Source organism: Argiope bruennichi, chromosome 3 (genome assembly GCF_947563725.1).
Source record: "Argiope bruennichi chromosome 3, qqArgBrue1.1, whole genome shotgun sequence".
Classification (NCBI taxonomy): Eukaryota; Metazoa; Arthropoda; class Arachnida; order Araneae; family Araneidae; genus Argiope; species Argiope bruennichi.
In genome coordinates this window covers 127,232,587-127,259,600 of record NC_079153.1, presented here as the reverse complement: position 1 = coordinate 127,259,600, position 27,014 = coordinate 127,232,587, and the positions used below count along the sequence as shown (strand labels likewise).

At 27.4% G+C, this 27,014-nt stretch overlaps 2 protein-coding genes across 3 annotated transcripts; one reads left to right on the top strand and one right to left on the bottom strand.

Annotated features, from left to right (window-relative positions):
* Positions 1-353: 353 nt before the first annotated feature.
* LOC129964302 (uncharacterized) lies at positions 354-25,968 on the bottom strand. Of its 2 annotated transcripts, none has more exons than XM_056079082.1 (7): positions 25,859-25,968; positions 9,030-9,171; positions 5,046-5,107; positions 2,863-2,970; positions 2,051-2,101; positions 1,922-1,945; positions 354-514 (listed from the first exon to the last, which is right to left on the bottom strand). In XM_056079082.1, the coding sequence occupies exons 2-7, from the start codon at positions 9,145-9,147 to the stop codon at positions 446-448; spliced, it is 432 nt and encodes a 143-aa protein (XP_055935057.1). In that variant the 5' UTR covers positions 9,148-9,171; positions 25,859-25,968; the 3' UTR covers positions 354-445. The 2 variants fall into 2 exon arrangements, with proteins under 2 accessions (XP_055935057.1, XP_055935056.1); XM_056079081.1 differs by lacking the exon at positions 25,859-25,968 and adding an exon at positions 19,422-19,540.
* On the top strand, positions 13,948-23,835 carry LOC129964301 (uncharacterized). The gene is made up of 5 exons (XM_056079080.1): positions 13,948-14,096; positions 15,409-15,467; positions 16,702-16,815; positions 17,959-18,129; positions 23,683-23,835. The coding sequence occupies exons 1-5, from the start codon at positions 13,988-13,990 to the stop codon at positions 23,749-23,751; spliced, it is 522 nt and encodes a 173-aa protein (XP_055935055.1). The 5' UTR covers positions 13,948-13,987; the 3' UTR covers positions 23,752-23,835.
* Positions 25,969-27,014: the final 1,046 nt, after the last annotated feature.

Below are 27,014 nucleotides of genomic sequence, written 5' to 3'. Positions count from 1 at the left end.
GAAAACGGTCCGAAATGGCGCTAGAGGACATTATCAATATGAGAGTAAATAGAAAAAGGCTCAAATAGTTAGTTATAAAAAAATGTTTTTTTTTTTTTTCAGTAAAATTGTGTTTTTTTCGGATGGACACCAATTTAAATGAACTTTAAAAAAACCTTATCTAAATATCAAATTTAATCCATATCGATAGAGTCGTTTCCGACATAAGCTTATATATGTGTATACAAGAATTGTTCCTTAAAAATTATAAGATTGTTCTACGAATGGAAATTAAATAGGAAATAACCTTTTATTTGTCAGATAGAAACAAACAAATAAAATTATAATTAATAATAACAAACAAAAAGAACAACTTGCTTTAAAATGATTTTATTTAAAATAACAACTACTATTATATGCTTTTTTACAAAATACTGTCTAGCAAATACTTGCAGGTGATAAGAAGTTATTCTTCTTCGAGATAATGCAAGAGATCATTCAGGTCGTATTTCTTCAAAACTTCTACATAACATGCCTGTAAATGGAAAACAAATTATGAAAATGAAAGGACATAAAAGATAATAAACAAATTTATTATTTATATTGTTTTGGACCCATAAATATGTACCATTAAAAAAGAGATGTAAAATTTCAAAACGCTGTGAATTTTATTCCTTATTATTGATTTTATTGTTATTAGAACATACAGAAATAAAATGAACAAGCTTCTGCCAACAATTCGAAAGGGTAGATTGTTTATATCTGGATATCCTCATCCCTCGTTCCTCATCTTTCGTTTTCTTCTTTAATTTCTTAAAAATTGAAGTTATGAAGATGAAATGGAGTAGAAGCGAATGAAATCGATGAACACTTTTGAATAAGGTGTCAAAATTTAGATTAAAAAATATTTGGAATTATGGGCTTGAAAATTACTTTTTAGTATTTGACTTTTGAACCTCTGCAGCTCTCAAAAAACTTCGAGGACACACTAGTAGTTTGTTATGATGAGACAACAATTATTCTTTTATTATTCCACCTCCAAACATAATAGAAAAATCTCCTTCCGTTTTTGAGATGGATGACCTATTCTCTGTCTGTATTCATCTTCCGTCATGCCTAATAGATGAAATTCTACAAGAAATTTCAAGTATGCAGAGATTTTAAACCAGGAGTCATTTTGGGTTCTGGCATCTGTGGTCGATAAAGTTGAGCAAAAAAAAATTTTTTTTTAATTATGTCATGAAAGTTATTGTTATAAGTAGTTTTTGCACGTAGAATCCACTTAATGATTTATAACAGATATCTCTTCTCTGAAGTTGATAATAATTTTGTCAAATTATAACTGTAATGAAGAAAATAATGGTTACAATTGTTTTCAATACAAACTGTTTTTCTGTAAAAAAAAAGTCATATTCATTTTATTTCGAAAAACAGTGGTAACTAATATACATAATCCAATATTTTTTTTTCTATTATAAACACATCAATGATAATGCAGGATAGTTTTCTTATTTACAGAAATACAAATTGTCTTTACTAAACGGAAACTTTGCATTATGAATAGTGACTTCGAATACTTTCATATTTAAATATTCATTCCACGTTATTTAAAATTTCAGTAGGACGTTGGACGAGGCGGCTGCAGTATGGATAGCATTATAATAAATGAAAGGGGTCATTTTAAATTGAAAAAACATGTCTAAATTGTTTGACAGATTTGAAATGATTGTCACTTGGATGATTCCATACACTAAATGGCGGGCTTTACTAAATAGCGTATATATATATTGGAATTATCCAGTCTTTTTAAATTGAAAAGTTCAAAATCGTAATAGTTTCTCATCTAAAATGATTCGTGAGGTGATGAACTAGAATGATATCAATTTCCTTTCTTAAAGACTGAGGAATGCTGATATATTTCCTAAAAAATTCTTTTACTTACCTTTACATCAGGAGTTATTTCCTCCTAAAATGAAAAGTGAAATAATTTAAGTTAGTTTAAAAATATTTATTCCACTTTGGATAGAAAGTAAGATAATGTTCATGCTTATTCAAATATTTAAGAAATTACCCGTCTCTTAAATTCTTCATCAGCCTCGTGTTCTTCAAAACATTCATCCAACTGAAATGTTAAAGAAATTTATTGTTAGGAACCCAGCGAGTTAAATGCTTAATAGAATGCACTTATAGAATCATAAGATTAGGTTAATCTTTCATGAATTATGAATTGTTGACACAAGTATTTTTTGAATGTAAATTGTTATTTTTTATATTATGATTATTATAATATTATTATATGAATATATTTATTATATAATAATTTATTGTAAAAACTATTGCATTTATTATTATGAAATTATAAATATAAAAATAATTGTTCAAAGAGTAGTCAAGCAAAGTTAAGTGATTAATAAATAAAACAAATTATACATTTAAATGCAGTGTATACCACTTTAACCATTCCATGAACAGTTAACACTATTCTTCTAAGTTCAATCATTTTAATATATACAAATCTACAGCCTTATCAGGAGTGTTCGAACCACTCTCCGTTAGTCCTATTTTATATGTCTAGATTATTAGTAACTGTTAATAATCTAGACATATAAAATAGGAAGCATCGTTCTGAATATTTAATGAATGTTAACATTTGGATTTGACATTAAATTATTTTTAACTCTTTTCTTTTTCTTCTTAGACTGGGAAGAAGTATGATGCATTTTAAAAGTTAATACTGACAGCACTTTGCTGAGAACAAAAAGATTTACCGTCCAAGAAATTCAATATCCAGTTAAAAAAAATTTATTATTAGAAAAAAAATTGAACCATTTAGTGTGAAGATAAATGTTTCAAAGAGTTTGGTATAGAATAATGGAGGCTTACTTTCACGAATAAAGATTTATCTTTGCAAGCAGCATTCATAAATTCCGTACCAGAACCACTGGATTCTGGAAGAGCTTTTGCAGCGCAACCAGTGAAAGCATCTCGAACCTGTAAAAGAAAGAACTCAAAAAGGGGAAAAAAATAGAAAATAAAAGTATGATGTTTGAATTTTTTTATTATAAAGACTGAAAGGTTTTTAATTTAAGCAAATCATTTAAACAACCGTTTAGCAATAATTTAAGCAAATAATAAGCAATAATTTGAACCAACCAATGTACTACTGTGATTAAAATATATCCAGAATATTTTATTTAAAATACATCTATAGTAGATATCGTCTGCAGAATTTTATCAAAAATTCTTACGACTTCTATAAGCATCTGAAAACAATCAGGAATTATTTCTTTTTATCCTCTGAAACTAATTTGTTCTTAATGAGTTAAGAATTTTCATTCTGCTGATTTTCAGAAATGGTGAATGTTTTGAGCAAAGAAATGCACTAGTTTTCTTTTCCTCAATGAAATTTCTGCTATAAAAGTATTTAAAACGTTGCAAAAAAATTTTAAGAAGGCTATTTATTAAATAAATTTGATTGATTAAAAAGATGATTATTAAATTTGATTGGTATAAAAATTTTAAAGATGATAGAGAATCCGTCGCAAATTAGCGGCGATCTGGTAGATTCTCTACTTTGATTAATAATCAAGATTTCGATAAAATCAGAGAATAAGTACTTTGTGATCGTCTTTTAACAGAAAGTAATATTACTCAAAAAGTTTCTACATCACTTAGTTCCCATCAAGCAATTTTAAAATAAAATTTAGGGATGCAAAATGTCGCTTTTCGAGTTGTTCCTAGAATGAATTTGTTCTGAAAATAACATGTTCGAAAGATGCTTTCTAAAATGTGTTATTACAAAAGATGAAACTTAAATATATGTTTTTGATATAGAAAGAGCTCAGCAATTATATGAAAAGTGAATTAAGATCGAAAAGAGTACGCCAGAGTCACTGAAGGTGGTGTTTTGCAATTTAAATTCCTACAAATAGCCAATCAGTAAATAAGACAATTAGCCAATAAAAATTATCATTTGAGTGTTCGGTACCATTTGCATGAAACAATAAATCTAAAATGGTTTGAAACGTGGCAAAATCGCTCAAGGGGTTTGTACTAAGATAATGCACCTTCTCATAGTACAATTATTATTCTTGAGTTTTTAACCAAACATTTAACAAATATGGCTCTTGAAGCTTCATAATCACCTGATATAGCACCATGTAACTTTTTTTAGTTACATGGTAAAAATAGTCACTCTGTGGTCATCATTTTGAATCGATTAATTCCATAAAAGAATTATGAAGGGGGTTAAAAAATTACTATAAATCATGCTTTGATGATAGAAAAAAAAAACATAAGTGCATTGCAGTCAGAAGAGATTACTTTGAGTGTGATGTTTTAAATTTTGACCAATAATTTGATACCTTTTGTTTTATACTGCCATTCTGGATACTTTAGATCACAGTAGTTAATGAAAATTTGTTTTAATATTAGGAGTTCTGAGCTCTATAGAATCAGTTTTAAAGCATTTTTCTACATTCTTTTTTTATTTATTTATTTTTCTGTTATATTTTGGCATTAATAAAGAATTTTTTTTAAAAAAAATTGAAACTGTAAAGAATTATTATACAATACTGGGTTAAAAAGAAACTACAGTTCTTAAAAGAATAACTGCAGTTCATAAGCATTTGAATTTCTTTAATCCTCAAAAGGGCGCTTTTCTCTTATAATTGTATATATGATAGTTTTCGAATTAATATTGATTTAAGAAAAGACATATAGCTTATTATACGAAATTAACCTGATTTTTTAATTAATTTGATTAATTACTAAATAGCTAACAAATAAAATATTTCTGAACCAGAAACTGGAGCATCTTGGTTTTTATTTGATAGATAATTTGTCGAGAATTTGATGTCGAATCAGTATTAACATATTACTGTTTTAAAATAACAATAATTATATTGATCTTTTAACTTATATTGTCAAAGCTTTTATTAATATTTTTTATGATTTCTGAGTTTATTAAAAGCTTGAAGCTCTAATAATAAGAGATAAAATAGCTTTCCTTTGGCATTTAAAACAATGAACCTACGATCTTAGAAAGGATGAAACTAATCACTTACCAACTTACTCTCCGATTGGAAGCAGGCATCCATGTCTTTATAAAGATTATCGTCTGCTTTTTCTACAAACGAGAAAGATAATCAGAAATAATTAAAGGAGAAATATCCAGATTTTGTTGAATCACCTGCTTATGTTAAATTGGATTTCGAGTACCGAGATAAAAAACAAAATTTTATGTAAACTGTTCGGAAATGTTTTGCACTTAGCTTTATAATCTAGTAAAGTCAGTTGAGTAGGCTTTGGGGAAATTTTCGCTGATTTTTGATTTTTTTTAAGTTTTGGACATGATTTTCTGATAATGTCCAAAATTTTGTTATAAAATGTCAGTGTGAATATCAAAACAGCATATTAAATTTAATAAATCTTGCTTGTTGTGGCGGTGAGTCATAATCACATAATTCACACAATCTTGCTCATATAAGTAAGAAGTTTATCCATTGAAAAATTATATACAAAATCATAAAAAATTCAGTTTTCTGAAAAAATCAAATATAAAAAATACATTTATTTGTTATTTTAATAGATAAAAATACAGTTATCTATTTATTATGCTATTATACATTTATCTATTGTTATTCTGAGATTATTATTTTTTTTCCATGTCAACAAAAATCGACTGGTTGACTGATATTCAACGTTGTTTGGAATTCTATGAAAAAATCCTTTAGATCTACAATTCTAACAAAAATGTCATACGATAAATTACATATACATAGATCTCGTTGTGTTTTTTAATTATCGTTTTCACAAATAAACGAATGGGTGGACTGACAGAATTCGTGAAATTATATTTTAAGAACTACATCTGCTTTTCTTTGAGTATTTCGTATAGGAGAAATTAAAAGGGAAAACAATTAAATTATTATAACTGCGAAAGTTTATTCAGAATCATATAGTATAAAATACAGCAAGTGCAGTGGTGAAAATTGATATTTCATTCTTCTCTTTTGTTATTCTTTTCAGCTTCTTTGTTCCTTATTGTAAAAATATCTTATGCACGGTGATTAAGTAATCACTGTGTACCAGAATTTTCTTCAATCAAAAATCATATAATATGAATGTTATAAGAAATATGTTTCTTTTTCTTAACTATAAATAACTACTCGCTCTAATGAAGATTTCCAAGCATGGAAATAATTATTGTGTTTTGCAATTAAAAAATATTTCATAGCTTTAAAATAAAATTCGCAAAGTGATTTGAAAACCTTAAAAAATGTTCAGATTTTGCATTAAATGCAAGTACCAAGTCAAGAAAGCTCTCCAATATGATAGGATAGAGATGTAACTTACGGTTTCAGAGTTGCACTTACCGTTAACAGTTTTTCTAACAAATTGTACTGTGAATATATCGTAAATACATAATCAAAATAATTTCAGATCCCTATCCTTTCCTATTCAAAATCCAAATTTATAAGGTTTAGATTTATTTGTATATAAATGTTCTATAATATTATCTTCTACCAGCAAATAATTTTATATTTACAAATAACTTCCTTTATTTCAGAAGCTAACGCATTAAAAAACTGAAATAGTACAATGGAGAAAAATTCAGTAAATGCCAGTTGACAGAACACCGCAATAAAATATTTTATGAATCAAATATATCTTATATCAATCAATAAATCAATTGCCCTAAAATATTCCACAATTAAAAATATCTTATATCAGTCAAGTAATATGAAAGAGAACGAATAAGAAATAAATGATATATAATTGCAATAAATATTTTCAGAGAATATTACATCTTGATTATTTCTACGAAGATCGAATTCAATAATGTAAGTGCGAGTTAATCTGGTCCTGGTGTAACACACACAACACAAAAAAATTGATAAATTATTACTAGCTACAAATTGATTGTGCCAGGTTTGCATAGTAATTTAGAGAAATCAGTCTTATTTTATAAAGTTTATTGAAAAAAAGACCCCTTTTTGCAAACATTGCAATGACAAGGATTGGTAAAACTGATTTAAAACTTATAAATGACTGATAAGAAGATAATACTTAGGTTCATATAAATAGGAGAGCACAGAATGGATTAGGTATAATGTTCTAACATGGTTTTACAGTATTTTGAGATGGAAATATTTGATGTGAAAAAAATGATTTTACTGAATTACGGTCTACTTTAGCTCAAACTATAAAAAAAAATTAAAACAAGTATTGTGAAAAATTAATTTTTTTATCACAATCTCTTCCAGAAAAATTTGAACTATCTAAAACTTCCCATAGCATTTTTATAATTTTATTAAATTAAATTTAGATTTAACTTATCATCTTTTTTTTCTAGCATAAAATTAAGTAAAAATGTTTCATCATGGTGGTATAAAATAACCGTGTTTACGATATAAAAAAACTGAATTGGAATCTCGCATTATAATTATATACAAGAATCTTTCCTTGGGTTTAATAATAATTTTTCATCACTTCTACAATAATAAGAAATTTTTATACACAAAAAATCTTTTCCCCATTTTAATCTAAAAAAAAGATTGAAAGAAAACTCATAAAAAGGAGAGAACACACTAAATGTTATATATATATATATATATATATATATATATATATATATATATAAACAGAAATCTTCTATAGTAATGCTTTATATATGCCTTAAATTGAAAGAAAAATTTTAATTATTTATTAACTCAGTTAAATGCTAATATGCATAACTATTTGATAGCGTTCTTATGCTTATAAAGCGAGTTTTAAAATGATTTTATCAACTTTCTATGTAATAAAACTATTCGACACCTCTTCGAAAAAGTTCTCTAAAAGTATCAAAAATTAACCATTGAAAATTTTCTAATATATTTTTTTATTTCATAACATTATAGATTATTTTTTGTTGGTGTTAACCATAAATTTAGAGATTTTTATTCAAAGAAAATGGTTTTTAAGTTATTTTAAAAATCAAAGAAAAAAAAAAAGAAAAAGGAAAATCGGTGGTGCAAAGTTGACTGTTGTGATATTCTTTCTCTAATTCATACAGAAAAAAATTAATTGTATTTAATTATTTTCTATGGAAGTGAGTGGCTACGAGCTGGCAAATACAGCAGTTTAAAATATGTAGGTTTGTAAAAGGCAGGTTACACGTTTAGAAAATTTTGGTAATACTATTTTTTGTTATTGCAAAAAATGATTTACAATTTGTTTACAACTTGCATTGGTTTTGAATTTGTATTTGTTACTTCAAAAAATAAAAAAGTACGGCTTTGTTATCGATATATATTTTTTACCATCCACGAATTTATACTAAAATTTGATATAAATCAATAGTTTTGAATAAGATCTTTGTGTAAAATTTCTTTCATACAAGTAACTGCATTTTAGAATCATTCGTAATTTAGAATTATATGTTTATTCGCAAATGCTCTGACAAACAAATGCAAGACGCAATTTATACATATCTTTTTCTGACTGAAAGATCGAAACTCCTTAAATGGACTCAGTCTAATTTTTTGAAGTTTACAATGAATGTTTCCTTTTCGAAAAACTGAAAAGCTTCATTTCACTAGTCCAAATATATAAATTATTGCTTTATAATTTTTCCTGAAATCAGCTTTATCGAAAATACTAGATTAATTATTCGAAGACAATCTTTTCCTCAATTGAAACTTATCTAATGTTGTTGTTGTTTATCCCTCTTGGATTGAACACCAATTCAAACCAAGTCCGAGAGATTGGGGAAAGAGGGGTGCAGTTGCTTCTGAGTGTAAATACCCCTGATCACCGCGAGGTCTGACTTACGCTCATATGAGGATGACATTCACAACCCCATTTTATAGAGGGGAGGGCTCTTTCACACACCTTACAGATAGAATGGGGAAAAGAACAATCATGCGGGAACCAGGACTCGAACCCGGATAGCCCTGATCACGGGGAGAACATGCTACCCATAGGCCAGGACGCCGGTTTATATAATGTAAAATGCTTAAAACATAATACAAGGTTTACTTTAAAAAGTGAAGGAGACCACCTACCGCACATAACTTCTCTCCATTCGTTGTGCTTTCCATATTCTCCTTCATCTCCATGCTCGTGGCTGCCGGCTATGGCTGCCATCACACAAATAGCAAAAACAAGAATCCAGGTGGTCATGATGATCCTGCAGGTAGTCTATTTCTGGAAGAAAATTTACTGAGACCAAAGGCGAAAAGAGTCGCAACAATTTTCTTTCTTGCTTAATTATATGTGAAACATGCAATGACATCACTAAAAAATTGAAATACGAAATTTTGATAAATTTCTTCATATCAGACCTTTCTGAGTTCGAAGCATATATTTTAGAATAAAGTCAGTGCTTCTATGAACATAATAACAAAATGTTTTCATCTGCGGGGATGAAATTTGGCATGAAGTAGTAATGCTAAATTTCTAGATTTCTATTACTTTTTGAACGAAATATAACCCTGGGAATTTGTCTATCTGTCTGAAAGAAAAGGAACACGATAACTATAAAATTAGACAGATTAAATTTGATACACAGTTTTAGCATTTTAAATGCAAAATCGCATCAAATTTAGAACCAAATCCATCAAAGGATTCACCTTTATTCAAAAATGCAACATCCTAGGTAAATGGAATTGGGTTGTTTTTAAAATTGTAATTCTGTGTCCAATTTTGGTTTCAATGGGTTCGACAAAAAGCCTCTAAAATTTAAATCGCTTTTCGCTATTATACTAACGATCACAAAACGCTCATGGGCAGGATTCTGAAAATAAAATTCGGAATATTCGCTAGATTTATGGTTTTGTCAAGCTCGTATTTTCTTTCCTGAGAATAACGCCTTTATTATAGTGCATGCGAGAAAGTTTCTTAGGGACTACTCAGGCTGATTTTATTTTGAGATTTTGAACAATTCAAATTTTTTGAATGAATTTTTCGTCAAAAGATCTTCAGATTCTATTAACTTCCTATTTTTTTATTTATGATAAATATAAAATAACTCTAAATGAAGTACTCTGAGGATTATTTTCTTGACTCAGTCGCTTCCTAATCGATGAATTTCTTATTGTGCCTAATTGATGAATTTCATATGGCCAAAACTTCTGCAATAGCGAGCTTGCAGGTTTTGATAAGCTGGAGATCAAGATTCACTCTGTTTTTTTAGTTTTCTTTTCATCTAATTATTTGCTTTATTTTTATATTACTTAGTTAAATAATGATAACTGTTCCTTTAGCCTTTTTAGACGTATTTTGCTAATTTGAGAAGTGAGATCAGTAATTTTGAATAATTAAGGACTTCTTACTTTACCTTTCAATTATTGATCTTCCTGTTTATTTTCGACTTGATCTTTTTTCGAATAATTTGGTCATTGAAGAAATATTTGATTGATATTTTCCAATTCTTAAAAAATTACATGAAAAAATAAAAGAATATTAAACTGGAATGATCAAGAAGGGATGGCTTAAAATTTTAAATGGTTTAATTTTTCTCTATTATGTTAATAATTTAATCAAGAAATTTTGGAATTGCAATGCTTTATCTTAAGTTTGCGCTGATAATTTACATTATTAGGATAATACATTTTACATTATTTTAATGCTCATAAAATGTTACGTCCTCAAAATTTCTCAAATTCTGTGCCAAATTTTCTCAAAACAATAGAACATTAGGTTCTCAATTTATTTTGAAAAGTTTTTGTGCATATTGACGGCACTTAAAATTAAATTTCATTGTAAACATTTTATAAGATCAAAAGTTATTTACCTAAATCTAACGATGACAGCAAAAATGCTTACTAAGTTTCTACTGAAGAAGGAAAAATATTTCGATTAATCTATACTTATAATAAAGCTCAATGTGTGTGTGTGTGTGTGTGTGTGTGTGTGTGTGTGTGTGTGTGTGTGTGTGTGTGTGTGTGTGTGTGTGTGTGTGTGTGTGTTGGCGCTCTACAGGCCAGACCGTTTGACTTACAGCTACCAAATTTGGTACATGTATACCTTGGAGGTTGGGAATGTACACCTAGGGTCTCTTTTTTTAATTTTTAATTAGAGTTTTAATTATTAATTAAAAACTAACTTTCCCGACAAAAAAGTCTTCATTTCCTCACCACCAAATGAGTAAGGCTTCAGTTTTTTTCCCCACGCTAATGAGGTTGGGCTTAACATGTTTTCGATCGATTATTTCAAACGATTCTGTTTATTTTCTTAATGTTTGATGCATTTAAAATTAAGCATTGCTAATGAATCGATCTTTCAGATTCATTCTGAAGTACTTTTGAATTAAAATAAAACAGAATAAAGGAAATTAAAATTTTCAAATCTGCATAGCGGTACTCCAATTGCCGTAGAAAATTCACGCATTTGCGTTGCCATAACTGGCGTTGAAAATTCACGCATGCGCATTGTGTTCTGATTGTTGACAACTATTTTCAACGGATGCGGACTGATTTAAATTATTTTTTGATTAGTTGTATGATTTTGTAATTAAATTGTATTTATGTTAGTTATATATTTTTTGTATATGCTTATAATTTTAAGTACGCCGTTTTTTAAGTAGTTTTTTAAACCTGTTTTCGACCGATGATTTTAAATCATTTTGTTTATTTTTGAAAATAAAATTAAGTTAAAATGCTATTTTAGTTTTTTAATTATTTCTTAGAAGATTGGTGGAAGAAACTCTGCTATAGCTTTAATACAAAGAGAAAAAAAAAAGTTTTTTTAGCTATAACGTTCTCATACCTTGGAACAGATTAATTGATAGACAGCCAACCCAGTTAAATGAAGGATTTAACTGGAAAATTAATGCACATGTGCAATTGTTATGAAAAGTTTAGGATTTAAATCTTATGTATCTTTCTCTTTGAGTTTTCAGCTATCTTGTTTACTGACAAACCGGCAATATTTCTATACTTCTCATCCGAGGAAGTAAAAAAGGTGCATTACTCAGAAATGGTTCAAGGCAAAGACACTACAATTTGTAAAAGGATTTGATTTCTAAAAGATTATATAATTCGTGAACGTAATTTATAAACATTAATATATTATGATAATTGTATTTATCTCGAATCTGTAATCATTAAAAAATTCTCACCTTAGATGGAAATAGCCAAGGAGACAAAATAATGTTTACCAGACTTCAAGGCAGTGTTATCATTGAGGATTTTATCAAGGTGCTTTTATATATTTGCAAGAGCCAATTTTGGTTTATTTAAAATAAATTCTAAAGATACGTGAAATCTTTTGACAAACATTGTGAACAGACATCCGACATTTTTTTTATGTGCTCATGGCGGAAACGCTATACTAAAGAAACAAAAGTATTCTACCCAAACATTCAAGTACAACACTATTGCAACTGCACCTGGCATTCTAGGAACAGCGGCTATCCCAGTATTCTAGCCAACAAAAGAAAAGAGGAAATGCTGTCAACTTAAGGGGGCCAGCCCATATTTGCCTTTTGATATCACCTTGCCCTGCTGTATTGTCCAAATTTGATTGAGAAGTTAAATTATACGTTTATTTGTTTGTTTGTTCCTTTCTTTAAAAAAATTTCTGAAAAGTTGGATGATCTGAAAGAATTATATGAATTTAAGTTTATGCGCTAAGAAAGAAAATAATTATTCGGAAAGTATTCGTCTAGAATTTATGTCTTAAATTAGAAGTTCTGATTTTCTTATTATTCAGAAAATAAATCTATATGTTAGCATTAATTCAGCTCCACTGCACAAGTTTCAGTTATATTTTATCCCGTATTTCAATAAACTGGTATTTTAACGAATATCAAATTAATCTTTTGCGAGAGTATGATATAATTATGGGATTTTTAAGGGCGTTTATTAATTTTTCTATTAAAAGATTCCTTCTCTATATTTTAATTCGAAATATGTAATTAATTTTTTATATATATGTTCTTTTCTTATATCTTAGTTTTGTAGAATTTGAAGATATAATTTCAGGTGAAGAAATTCTATGCACAATTATCTTTGAAAAATTTCTCCATTCATATTTTGACAATAATGATAGTAAGTGATAATTTTGATCTTGAATTTCAAAACAAGTACTATATTTACAACTGAAAAATATACAACTGGAAATTTTAGTTTAGAACTGAAATTTCAAGGAAATTTAATATTTAAAATTTCACATTTCATAATAAAAATAATAATTGTATTTTTTAAAAATTCAAATTGTGATATGGCTATAAAAGTAGAAAATCAACGACTTATTCCTAAGTAAGTATTGAAGGAAAACTTTGATATATTTTATCTCCACATACACAAAGAAGATAGGAATTTGATTTTTTTGCAGTTTCACGATATATGGTTAAGGTTAACAAGATATAGATATATTATATGTATTAGGGCAGCGAAATAGTAAAATAAAATACAATCAAAATTCTTACAGAAAATGCATTAGAATGAAATATTTCTTAGAAACAAATACATGAAATTCAATATCTTTTTTAATTAATTAATTTTTAAAAAGCTTTTTATGATGCTAGATTGAATGATTCGACAATATGAGTACGATAAGTATGAGTTTCAATTTCAAAGCTGAAAAGGGATGCTAAAAATTCTTGCCCCCTCCCCCCAAAAAATCAAAATATTATAAAAATATCAATAATTTTTTAACGTCATGTAGAAATTTATAGTCAAGTTTAGAAAAAGAATAACACCTAATTGCCTAATATATAAAAATAAATAGAAATTTTTATATACCTTAGAATAATATTTTTCGAATAAGTCGTTTTAGGTTGGGTATTTTGTCGAATTCTCATTAGAAACAAATCTTTTTCGTGATTTTTGTACACCCCCTTAATTTTCCAGCTTTGTTCTAATTTTCAAATGGCCACTCATATGGCCTTGAATAAAAGGAACCATGTGTTTTAGACCATTGAAAAAATCTGTATATAAGCTTCCGAGATTTATTTACATTACCTTAAAACAACATAGTGCAATATAGTGTTATTTAGATTGCCATCAAAGATACCGGGATGCTCGGATACAGAATTTACCTTTATCAGCTCGGCTTGGTTCTCTTTGCCTTAACGGCTAACAGCATAGAATTAGCCGATCAGATACATGGGAAACTATGTGATAAAAGTAAGTATTTTTGTTTAAATATTGTTTAGAGTAAAATTTATACTTTATGACGTTGAATTCATCATTATTAATCATCATCGATTATTTAATATTAAATAATAGGTTATTAAAATTGCCCTAAAATTATTGAGATTACATATTCAAAGATGAAACGGGAAATCGAAAGAAAAGTTATTACGGGAGCAAACTGTAGTTTTGTAAAAGTTAGGTTCATAATTTTAAACCAAACTTTGTATTTGCAAATGTGAAATTGAATCAGCTACCATTGATTAGAATATTTTTAATGCAATTATCAATTTTATAAAAATTTTTGGCTTAGAATATTTTCTTAATGTTTTACAGAAACAAACCAAAGCTGTAATTACTAATCTCATAACTGAGCCTAATTAAGATTTATGATTACTATAGCACTTAAAAATTTTATAAATTTAGTAAATTATCTAGACAATATGATTGGATGGTTAATGATTTTTCGTTAAATAATGATTGATTTTTGATGTACGATGAATAAATCTGCTGAAGATTTAATCTTTTAAACCATTGTTTCTTGTCCTATATGAATGAAAATTTTGAAGTATTCCTTAAGTGCTTTTAAAAATTGTAGACAAATATAAAGTAATTTTGCCAAAAAAAGATGAGAAAATTATAGTAGCTTAAAGTGTTTCGTTGCCATTCATTTATGAAAAAAAAGAGAAATAAAAAACAAAAATATTAAAAAATTTATATTATAATAATAGGAATTAAAAATATAATAAGAATACTGGAAAGTATAATATATTAGAAATAGAATATTAGAAAGCAAATAACAATATATTAAATATAAGAATATTATAAAAATTAATAAAAAATGTTGATTTTCTTTAAAAAAATTTAAAAATTCAATTTTTTTCAATTATATTAATTTATTCATGGCCAGCGTAATTACTCATATCATCCAACATCGTGGAAGTATCTGTTTTGCATCTGCGCCGTCTAATGTCTATCTTGCTTGCTACTATATATCACGATTTTGGGATGACAGCCTTTGTAGCTAAAAATCCCTAAATCCCCCTCATTCAAACAAACAAATCACGATTTTTCTCTTTGAGCAAGATATGCCAAGAATTCCAAAATTAAATTCGTGCGACACATTTAATGCGTAATTTGTGAGCACGAATTTGTTATAGGTTATACATTTCTTATGCAATTAAAAGTTTATTCTCTTATGTATATTATCACATTCCATTTGTATGATAATCACTTTTGTTTTATTTAACTATCCAAGTCATCATTTGCTCTAATTGCTTGGCTGTGACGTTGTATTTTTTTTCAGTTGATGACGGAAAATTTCGTGGAGAACTGATCAGATGTATGAAGATGATGCCTTTGGAGGTAATTTAACTTTGAACGTAACAATATCATTCGAATTTACTTTTAAAATGCACAATGAGCACGTTGCAAATACATGTTCATAATAAAAAGAATAAAATATTTTCCTTATATTTATTTAGTATTTGATATATTTCCGTTTGGTTTATAATATTGCGAAAATATCGATATTTCGACATGCAAGGGTCTCATAAAAACGTCTCTGAAAACATGTTGCTAAAGCTTCTATGCTATCATTGTGTTATTGAACATTATATCTATTGTTAACAAAAACATTTAAAGTCTATTTGAACATAAAATATACTTCACAAATGAGCCAATCCTATTGGCATAAAATATTGTACGATATCACCTCGATATTGTCCAACATTCTAAATGCTGTCCAGCATTGTGTAGATATCGTAACAATGTTGTTGTTGTACATTTTGTGCAAATAGGGAATTGGCAGATAATGCTAAATTAAACTAAATTAATACTTTTAATATTTTTTTTTCATTTGAAACTTTTAATGCAGATATCATATAAATGTTTTAAAATACCTAAGCGATTACGGTTGAAAAGAAAAATTTTATAGAAACAAATACAAAAAATAGATAGATTTTATAGAAAAAAATACAAAAAAAGACAAATTGAAGAACTACGATGTATACAAAAAAAAAATTGCACCGGTAATGTTATTCGATAACGTCTGGCTTCCTAAACGGTTTGTTTCCAAATGAAATTAAATCGACCAAATTAAAATAGAAATGAAATCCGAACAGTTTAACATTGCGGGGATGCAGTTGACTGTACGGTCCCCAAAGCCCCCAAGACAGTCCGCAAAGCCATATGCCAAAAGTATTTCGATCTATGCATTTTGCTATATTCTTCTTCTTCCTCCAGAAATAATAATCAATAGATAAATCTTCTTCGATCCCCTGATTTATGAATTTGCATAATCTTTTAATTGAGTACACATCCTACATAGGATATTTATTGCTATTGCATTTCATATAAAAACATAAGCATGTCCATGCTGTTTTTAATTTTTAAAATTAACTATAACTAATTAAACGTTTGCTATCAAAATGTGGAAATGTAAGACCGAATAATACCTATTTGTCCGAAAATGTAATGTAAGAATTATAGCATTTATTTAAAGAAAACAGATAATGAAATATAAAATTCACAATTTTTGTTAAATTTTTATAAGTACTTTAAGAAAAATTTTAATACATATTTCTTTTTTCTTTATTAGGTGCAAATAGTGTGGAAAAGTTGTGGGGCTAAATACTTCAATAGAACGAAGCCGGCTTGTGATTACTGTGAAATTATCAATGAAATGTGTGCGAACCCAATGTATGCACAAAATGTAAGTCAAATGTGATAGCAATATTAATTGTCCAAGAAGCTAAATCTAATTGCGATTATATTATATACATTTTGAAAATAATTTCCTACCCATTCAAGTTCCAGAATCCACTTTAACTTCTGTGTTGCGCGAGCTTTTATGTTCTCAGAATGATCAAAACCTGGTATCAACAAAATTCATTTCTAAAACTGTATAAGTTCAAAATACTTTCTTACACTCTGTGCCTTCGAAGTCGGTACTCTTCGGTCGTTATGATTTTGACAAAGAAATTTCAATAAAAAAAATTTTTAAAAAAAAAGGATGAATTTCTCGAAATCACGAAAAATAAAAATTGCTAAAGAACTCCACGTGTGTTTCTTCAAAAAATATTTTGCATACACACAAAATTTTTACAAAAGCTTTACATATATAAAATATATTGATAAAAGATTTTAAAAAGTGGACAATTTTCTTAATATTCTGAAAAATAAAAATTCTTAAAGAACTTCATACTTGTTTCTTCAAAGAATATTTTATATGGCATATGCATATGCACGCCTTTGAAATTAATTATTTCACGCCGTTAATTTTTTTAAAAAAATAAATGCACTTCTATTATAATTCAGGTATAAAAATACTTCAACTTAACGAAATTTAGGGATTTTCATTTTCTAAGAATTAAAAAAAAAAAAACTGTTGAGTCATCTAAATTCCAGAATGAAATTTTCGTTTCAAAAGCATGAAAACTTATGACTATGATTCTTACTTTTTCTTTTTAAGATTTACAGTTCTACGCTGTCCCCCCGTGTAACAAATGCGACTGACCATGGTTTTGAAATTGCTAAATTTTTATATTAGCCATAAAATTATTATATTTTTCTATTAATATTTTTTATATTTTTAATATAAAAATATAATATAATATTATATTTTTATATTAAACTAATACATTTTACCGTTAAAAAGATCATGTGAAGCTTATAATAAATGGTCTTTTATTAAATAATTTAATCAAACTTTATTTTAATGATATATACCGCATAAAAGTGCCAAAAACATCACTGAAGTTTAAAAGAAGAGAAGCTAGAATTCGAATAATAGATACGACTACATAAACATTTAAAAAATAACCAGAAAATAAAAATTGTTCTTAAATTATTTTAGGTTAGCAGCTGCGTAGAAAAGTTCAAAGATAATTATCATCATCATGATTCATCCCATGACTCTGAGGAGCATGAGCAGAATGACAGTCATGATGACAGTATGGATGACAGCATGGATGAATCAGAAGAGGAGATGCATGTTGTGCACGATCTCACTGTCTTAATAAGCAAGGTAAATAAATGTAATTTTTAAACAGCATCATTTTTGCTTTTTCGTATGCATAGTATAAAGAAAGCAAAGTAATAGTCAAAAAAAATTCGAACTCGAGATTTTAAAGAATCTAGTTGTCCCTCTGTTCGAAAAACACATTTTTGTGAAATGTCGAGCTCTCTGTGACAAGGATAACACGAGAACTCTTTGAGCTAGACAGATGAAATCAGGTATACGGTCTTTAGAAAAATTTGCAGATTTCTTTCAAATTCTGTGTAATATTTGTTCAGAAGAACTCTGTCTGATCGGCTGTTCGACTATAAGTTAACACGATAAATAAGAAACGAAGAAAGCTAGATTGGTGAAATTAGACAATTAGAATAACGTGTCTAAAGCACAGATTTGATTTTTTTGGGTAATATTCATAAATGCCAAGGATAAAACGCCAAAACATTTGTTGAAATTAGAAACATTTGTTGAATTGAATATTAGAGAATGTATAAACACTGTTATATTATCATTGAAGAATACATGAAATAACAATCTTAAAGATATTGTCTTATCTTATATGTCTTGTCATATCTTAAAGATATGACCATCTCTTTAGTTTATAGAAGAGTTGGCGCAATTTGTAATGAAATGAGACAGCAAATACTTCATCAACCATGATTTTTAAAAAATATATTTCAGATTTTTAGAATTTAATTCGAGATTGTCAATTATGTGGATATTTATAAGTTTAATTGGACTGTTAGTAGCATGATGACTCGTTTTAACTCTGGTATCTTATGCAATCATACTTTCATCACTAAAAAAAATAAAAAATTCTAAGGTGAATAGTTGCTGATCATTAAACCAAACACTTTTTTTTTTAATTTTTATTCAAAAGCTAGAAGTTTTGTGATTTATCAATAAAGAAAAAAGCTTCAACAAGGAGGAAATTAAAAGAAGATATTTATGAATGAATGCTATTTTATCAAGAATCTTACATTGTTTGATTTCCATTTTTCTTACGTTGATTATCTTACGAACAAATTTCCGTTGTGGCACTCGAGCATATTTTAGAAATAATGTTTTCATACGGGCACAAAATTCTTTGAAAAAAATATTTCAAATATAAAAAGAATCTCTTAAAGAATACTTTTAAAACTATCCGATTTATAAATATTACATTCATTGAATATTACAATGAACAAACAGATTAACCTAATAAATATTTATATCGAATTTTTGTTATTTTAAGCGTATGAATATGCAGCAAGACATATCTAAACTATTAAGAAAACCATATTTAAAGAAATTCACAATCTTACCTTAAAAGATAGCTTTTGAACAGTATTAACAAACTGAACAAACTTGTTATTTTATACCAGAAACATTCCTTGAATTACCACGCAATGTTTAATGGAACACGTCACCAAAATATTGTGAATTGTGAGTTTGAACAATAATTTCTGAAAGTGGAAAAAAAGTGACAAATTATTATCAATTTTTCCTTGTCCTTAGAGCTAGCGTGTCACCATTGTCGTCTAGAGACCCCATGATGTTATCTTGAACAAGTAATCTGTGGAACCATTTCCTTGGGGTTTCCAATTAAATAAGATGTCTGTTCTGAAAATTATACATTTTCCATGACGGATGAATATTTCGCCTGTCTCACAAACACTCTTTTCGTCAGGAAATTAGTTTTTAATTTCTTATTATGTCATGCGAGCATTAGAACGTATCATGTACTACACAATGGGAGGTCACGAAGAAAGAGCATGTCATGTCATATCTTATCATCCATGGAAATTAATTTTGAAGGTCATAAGTAGGCAATATGCTTTATTCTATAAGTATTCATTTTAAAAATAGATAAATACAGTGATATTCCAAAATTGTGCAATTTTGAAATACATTGTCAAAATTATAAAAAAAAAAGTATTCGACCAACAAATTAAAGTAATAATAATTTGTGTGATATTCTTGATTTTGTTACAGTTGTTACAACAACAAAAAATTACAATTGTTGGCATAAATTATTTCTGCTTTCATCAGATAAGATGATCGAATAAAGAATCTATTAAAGCCTTTCCAATTTTCACGATATCAATCTCATACTGTTCATAATCTTTCAATCAGCAAAAAATCACGTAATTTGTTTATTTTCTCATATCAGTGCTTCTTAAACTTCTTCCATTCATGATTCTTTTATGGTTGAGAAACATTATTTCCATCAGAAAGCTTCCAAAATCAAAGATAAATTAGCCAACATCCTATTAATCTCAACGCAATTAATTTTTAATTTTTTAAATCAAAATTTAAAATAATCAAGAAAATAAATATCATTTAATGACTCTGAAGGAATTTCAAACAAAAGAGTTATCATCTACTTTTAATAAATTCCATATAATTCAATTTTTTTTAAAATTCCAGATAATTTTTCATATATTTTTCTTAAGCATGTCTAAATCCCAGATAAAGAAGACTTTAAAAATTCCAATATCTTTCTACACTATACTAAATTTTATCTGGTGTAATATTATGTGATGATAAAGCAATTGCAAAAGATTTGTGCATTCATTTGTGTTATATACTTACGGCGTTCTAAACGATTCGTTTGTTCATTTATATTTAAAACGTTGATTAAGACAATGAAAACGATTTTACAAATTTATTTATTTTTGTGAGCTATTTATATCACTGAAAAAGTATATATTTATTTAGCATTGAAAGTAAGTTACCTATGATATTATGTTTATTATAACTAAATCGAATCAGGTGACGTCATAGTCACATGTCAAACGTCTATATCAAATTATAACTAATAGCATGTTTTACTAGGCTATAGTGCCAAGCCTTTCTTGAACTGGCAAAATTAAATTTTAATGGTTTCATTTTTTTAAATGATTATTTAAAAACTGATTAAAAATTTATTCATTGTATTCCGAAACAAGTCAGAGCTCCTATCAAGTTTCATGGCAAATTTTCTTGAAAAAGAAATTTTAATTAGACGATTAACGTTTTTACTTAATTAATTTCAATTAAAAATACAGATCAAAATCGAATTTTTAACTATCCTCTATTCATTACTTACATACATTTGTACAGATCTAAAAAATATTTAATGAAATAGAAAAATGTAGTTTAGGATTAATTAGATTACACTAAACTGAATAATAGGAATGTACGAACTAACTGTGATAAGATAATGAAGCGTAACAATCATCCAAAGTATATTCTTATTAATGTGGGTTTTCAAATACGAATAAGTTCCACAATATTCCGTTTTTCAAATTTTTATAATAGCATTAATTTTTTTAGGTTTAAATTAATATTATTAATTATTATTAAAGAGATTATGATAAAAATTTGACTGTAATTTAAATAAACAAAAAACTTTTCTTTATTTATTCTAATATTGAAGATGAAGACAATTGTTTTGATACAAGTTATAATTGACAATGACATGTTAGCTTAAATATCATTTGTACTTTTTTAAATAACAGCTTTTCATGATTCTTCCTTTGTTTCAAAAACAAAAAACAATAATGATAGAAATGTTTTTAAACTACCACGTATTTCCATAGAATATAATTTTAATGCCGTATTTCGAATTAAGATAAAGCATAAACTGTCTTCAAGGAGCCAAAGCAGTTCCCCCTTTTTAATAAAATGTAATATCTGCTATAATTCTTTTTACAGTGTTCCCTGACAGTAAAAATTTTTAGGAATGCTAAACAGACAATTTTTATTTTAAAACATCAATATAAGCATATATATTCTGTTCTTTTAATTTCTCAGTTTTATTTATAATAATTTTTTAAGCTCTTCCCCCTATTTTTTTTCCTGCTTTTTTTCTTTCCTCAATCTGCAAAAGATATTTTTATTTTTCTAATTGAGGATGCCAGTTTGGACCAGAGGTCTAACATAATAGTGTCCTAATAATGGAAAAGCGTCTCAATGATATTAATAAAAAAATTTCATTAACTGTAAGTCGCCCTATATAATTTTGTAATTATTATATTTCAATTAATAAATTCGGAAATTCAGGTCTGTAAATTTGGGAAAAACTATCTTTCTTCAAAACATTTCTTTAAAACATTTTTTAGAACAGAAATAACATTTTCATTGAATTCATTCAGGTAATCTTTACTAATATTGTACATTTTTTGTAAATTGAAAAAATAGAGCATGTATTTATAAAAAAAAGGGTAACCTTACATTTACATTTTTTAAATGTAAATGTAAACATTTCAACATAAATGTACAAAAAAAAATTGTTAATGTAAATGAAAAGTAGAATCTAACATTTGATCCAAAAATGAGCTGATGGGTATTTTTGGTATCGACGCATGCCAGATTTATTCACCAGCTTAGCGCAATTGCATTTTCTCGGATAGACTTTCTGACATAGGTCTATAATGTGATCAAATACATCACAAACAGATTTAAACCAGATCTAGTGGTCTTTTCAAACCTACTCGCATATTCTCTAACAAAGGTGCTATCCCGTTCCACCCGCAAAAAATCGTGGATCTTAGGCAAAGCGCTGCGAGTGCTCAGATTTGTATTATCAGATTCCCACTCATGAGAGTTTGTGTTTCTTAGTAAAGAAAAGAAATTTGGTCCTTGTGTTTCAATTGCATGCCGTTTGCAAACAGTCGTTAAAAAATATCAATCTTTAATATGATTCTAGTGTTTCTTCTAGACTAACTCCCATGCGAATTTTGGCATAAATTTCACAAGTACAAAAAAATTGAATATGTATTTTCAACGTCTTTTTTCAACTGGCTGAAACCAAGATTTGACGCAGCAACTACAACTGATGTCACAAGATCACATACCAAATTTCATTTATTTAAGTCATAGTGTTTTTGAATTATCTTACGTGCTTGCATATGAAAGAACAGACGGGAAGACGATCAGTCCCTTGATGTATTTAGCTCCAAATTTGATTCAGACCTGCATTTTATCTACTAAATCTATGTACCAAATTTTATGCATGTAACTCTTTTCGTTTTATAATTATCATGTTAACGTCTATTCGGATAGCTGGATAGATTAATGCTTTTAATGTATTTTGTTCAAAATTTGATAAAAACTATAAATTGGTATATTGGTCATATACCAAATTTTATTTGTGTAACTTAAAGTATTTCTGAATTATTGAGTTCACAGACAAACAGAGAGAGAGAGACAGTTAAATTTCAAAAATATATTTTTCAGACACAGGGAGATCTGAAAAGAGAAAATTTGCAAAAATCTCAAGGTCGATTTTTTTTTTTTTTTTTTCGATTACAATACTTTTTTTTTATACTTCGCATACCAAAAAGTTAAAATATCTGAAGTAATGCAACTAATCAAAATCAATTTTTTTCAACGATTAATTAAATTTTTAAATGTTTCGTATATTTTTACATGTTTTTTTCTTATGAGATAAAATAAAATATTTTTAAATGATTTAAAGTTTATGAAAAAAAATTGTTTGCTAATTTAGGAAATATGATTTTTTCCGATAATAATTTTATGTTGATTTTTGCTACTTCAATTCAAATGCTAATAAATTATTTTTATAAACATTTTTTTCAGGAATGTTTGAAAAATCTTTTTTTTTCTTACAACATCACAGTGAAAGAAGATGAAAAAGTTAAAAAATAAAGTTTTTCAATAAACTTTACATAAGAGAAAAAAAAATTGTTCAGTGGTTGTTGAAACAGCAGAAGTTTTGCTTTTATCTGCAATCACTTAAATAAACTCTGAACTCTTGTGCATATGTGTTTTTAATTACCATTTACAATAATTAATCATGTACGAATAACTCTTATGAACAATAAGGGCATTCGTAAGAATTTTCATTTACTTGTTTATTAATTCGCTAATTGCCATGTGAAGCAAGTATGTCTTCATTTAGGTCAATGAATCATGCATATTTCACATATGAATCACGCATGTTTCACATGATTGCATGTAGAATGTTTCTTGTGACCGAGCCAGTCAGCCCAAACAATATTTTATTTTGTAGTAAACTGTAAAATGAAGTTTGTAACAATTTGCAGTATTTTTCTAAGATCTCGCTTGCTTTTGTTGCAGCATTTCGAAATTTCAGTTCTTTCTTACAGACAGAAAAGAAAAAAGAATAGTAAACTGAATGAAAAAAGATAAATTTTTATGATGATAATTTTACTGTCAAATTATTCTCAATATAATATTACAAAACAAGGCTTATATAAGAGTTTTCTCAGTATAATATTATAAAAGCCCTTTTCTATAAATGAAATATACCAAGTCATGACCTTCACGCCTGATGTGCCAGCATAAACATAAACCATTTGCTTGAGTTGAGAATGAAATTAAGCTAATCTACAACAAACGTTGCGTGCGAGATGTAATGTATTGTCAAACAGCAAAATGCAATAGCCGTTGCTTCAAATGTGATCACTCTGTGGCTAAAGAATTTTGATAATATTAACCGATTAAAAACAATAATTGAATTAAGTAAAATCAATTATATTTTTATCACATCAAGTCTCATTACGGTGTTTATTAGAATTTTCTTTACTATATTCGTTCTTATAGGAAACATCAACGTTTATTACTAAGTCTTGATCTCAAAAAACTAACAATTTTTAAAAATTTTGCAAAAAGAAAAAAAAATATTATGAAATTTTTAATTGCATCGTGGCTTTGACTGGATTGATTTTAGTTAAAATTTCTTATCTGTTAAGAGAGTCAATTTTGTCTTTAACATTCATATTAGTTTTTTTTTTTTTTTTTGTATTTATTTCGGCTTAGTAATTTAATCGAAGGAAACACTGACTTATAGCTGTTCAACATATTTCCAACGATATCTAAAAATAGGCTCACTTAAAAAAAAATTTCATGAGAGCTCTTAATTAAATTACAATAAAGTTTGAAAAATTTTGCCTTACTTTAGCATACTTTACTTAAGAATAATTTATATTGAAATACTCAACATACAAAATAAGTCGAATCTTTCATATCTTGCTCATGAACAATGGGGGAAAAGACGGATGAAATGTTAATAGCCACAATGAGCATCACTAATACTATGGAATATATATTTGTAAAATATCCATAAATTTAAAAAAAAAGCGATAAAAATAAAAATAAAAAATTATTCAGCAGAAACTGGGTACCACTGGAAAGGTAATTTTTTTTAATTTTAACATAATGTAAAAATATTTATTTTAACACGATGAAAAAATATTTATTTTAACATAATGTAACAATATTTTCGAAACTTATGGTAAAAAGACGCCAAAATATTGCTGAATTTTTAATAATTAAGATTTTAAAAAATCATACGGAGTTGCTCATTTCCACTCTCCAAAGTTTACATATGTCGTGTGGTATGCCTAGATCAAATTTTCTGAATTGCAGTACTCTAACGTGCATGTATATACATTTGCTTTTATTACTGGCAGAGATAGAGATTTCCTTAAAATAAAGCAAAGCATCATACAGCCTATGCAGATATTAGAGAAAACAATTATACGTCTATTATTAATATATATAAATAAGCCTGAATTAAATCAGTCGGCAAATCACATATCCGAAATGAAAAGTGAACTTATGGGCATCTTCTCAGCAGGTTATTTCCTTTAAATTAAATCTCTATACAGATTCGTTTAATAAAAGTTAGCTTCAGAATATTATCGCATTTTGTCTTTGTACGCTTTGAAATATATTCATATAAAAGAGTAATATCATTCAAAATAATACAAAAAAGAACATAAGCACTTACTTAATTAATTTGCTTCCAAAGCAGATGAATCATTTATGCTTTACACTGAGAAATAATCTTTAGAAATAACATGATATCAAAATCTGAAGCGGATATATGGATATCTTTTGAGTACTTTGATGCCTTACTATAAAAAAAATAATAATAAGATAAGTAATTTCCTGTGCAGGCGTGCCTTTCCTGCTTCTGAAGGTTCAATGTGGATAAAAACATTTTTTATAAAAAGGCAATGTGAAAAGACCTTTGTTTTTAACTGAAAAAAGCTATATTTCTTTTTTCGTTTGTATAAAGAATTTCAAATCACTAAAATATTTTATTAAAACAATATTTTCTCTTTTAATATAAACAGAAGCCATACTAACACACAGATTTCATAGAAAAAATAAGATACGCCAAAATAATAAGATATAAATAAGTTTTGGATAGTCAGAATCATCCAACGTTTGGAAACTAAGCTGTATTGAAGCTAAAACGTGGTGGACACATTTATTTCGGTGTGAGATTACAGAAACAAACACCATGTGGGCAACAAATGCTTCAACTGCTTTTGCAGAAACAAACGCTATATAGTCCAGACATGTTTTTGACAAATAATTCATAAGGTGACATCCTATACTACTGATAAGGAAGAGGGACATATTTAAGAAAAATAATTCCTAAAGAAAAAACAAAGAATAAAAGAAAAAGGGTGAATATGAGGATTTTGAATTAATATGCTAATTCTGAAAAAGAAGAAAAGTTTTGTTTTAGCTTGTGGAAATGCTTACAACTCTGTTGATATATTATACAATAGTAAATTTCATTAACATGCCCTTATGACGTGGGACAGAACATGTAATTTTGAGCAATGGTCAGATGACAGAAATAAAACTCAGACAGGCAGATATATAAAGTGCTTGTGAATAGATTTCATTCAAAATTTGTTTCGGTTAATAAAAATGTATAAATTTCGTTTAATAACCATATATCAGATTTTATTTATCTAGTTGAAAGATTGTTTGAGCTATCATGTTCACAGACAGAATGACATAATTTATAAAACGTATTTCCCCCCCCCGAGTTTAGGAAGATCTGAAACTTGATGTTTTACCAAAATCTTAAGTTTGAATGGTTTTAAGTATTTGAAGGTTACGGTGTTTTTCTTTGCATATTTCGA

Excerpts from the sequence above, each read along its gene's own strand:
- LOC129964302 (XM_056079082.1), bottom strand. The coding sequence starts at position 9,147 with ATGACCACCTGGATTCTTGTTTTTGCTATTTGTGTGATGGCAGCCATA. Across the intron at positions 2,102-2,862 it reads ATAAATCTTTATTCGTGAAA|TTGGATGAATGTTTTGAAGA; the intron begins GTAAGCCTCCAT and ends TTAACATTTCAG. Across the intron at positions 1,946-2,050 it reads ATGAAGAATTTAAGAGACGG|GAGGAAATAACTCCTGATGT; the intron begins GTAATTTCTTAA and ends TTTTCATTTTAG.
- LOC129964301 (XM_056079080.1), top strand. The coding sequence starts at position 13,988 with ATGCTCGGATACAGAATTTACCTTTATCAGCTCGGCTTGGTTCTCTTT. Across the intron at positions 14,097-15,408 it reads TGGGAAACTATGTGATAAAA|TTGATGACGGAAAATTTCGT; the intron begins GTAAGTATTTTT and ends ATTTTTTTTCAG. Across the intron at positions 16,816-17,958 it reads ACCCAATGTATGCACAAAAT|GTTAGCAGCTGCGTAGAAAA; the intron begins GTAAGTCAAATG and ends AAATTATTTTAG.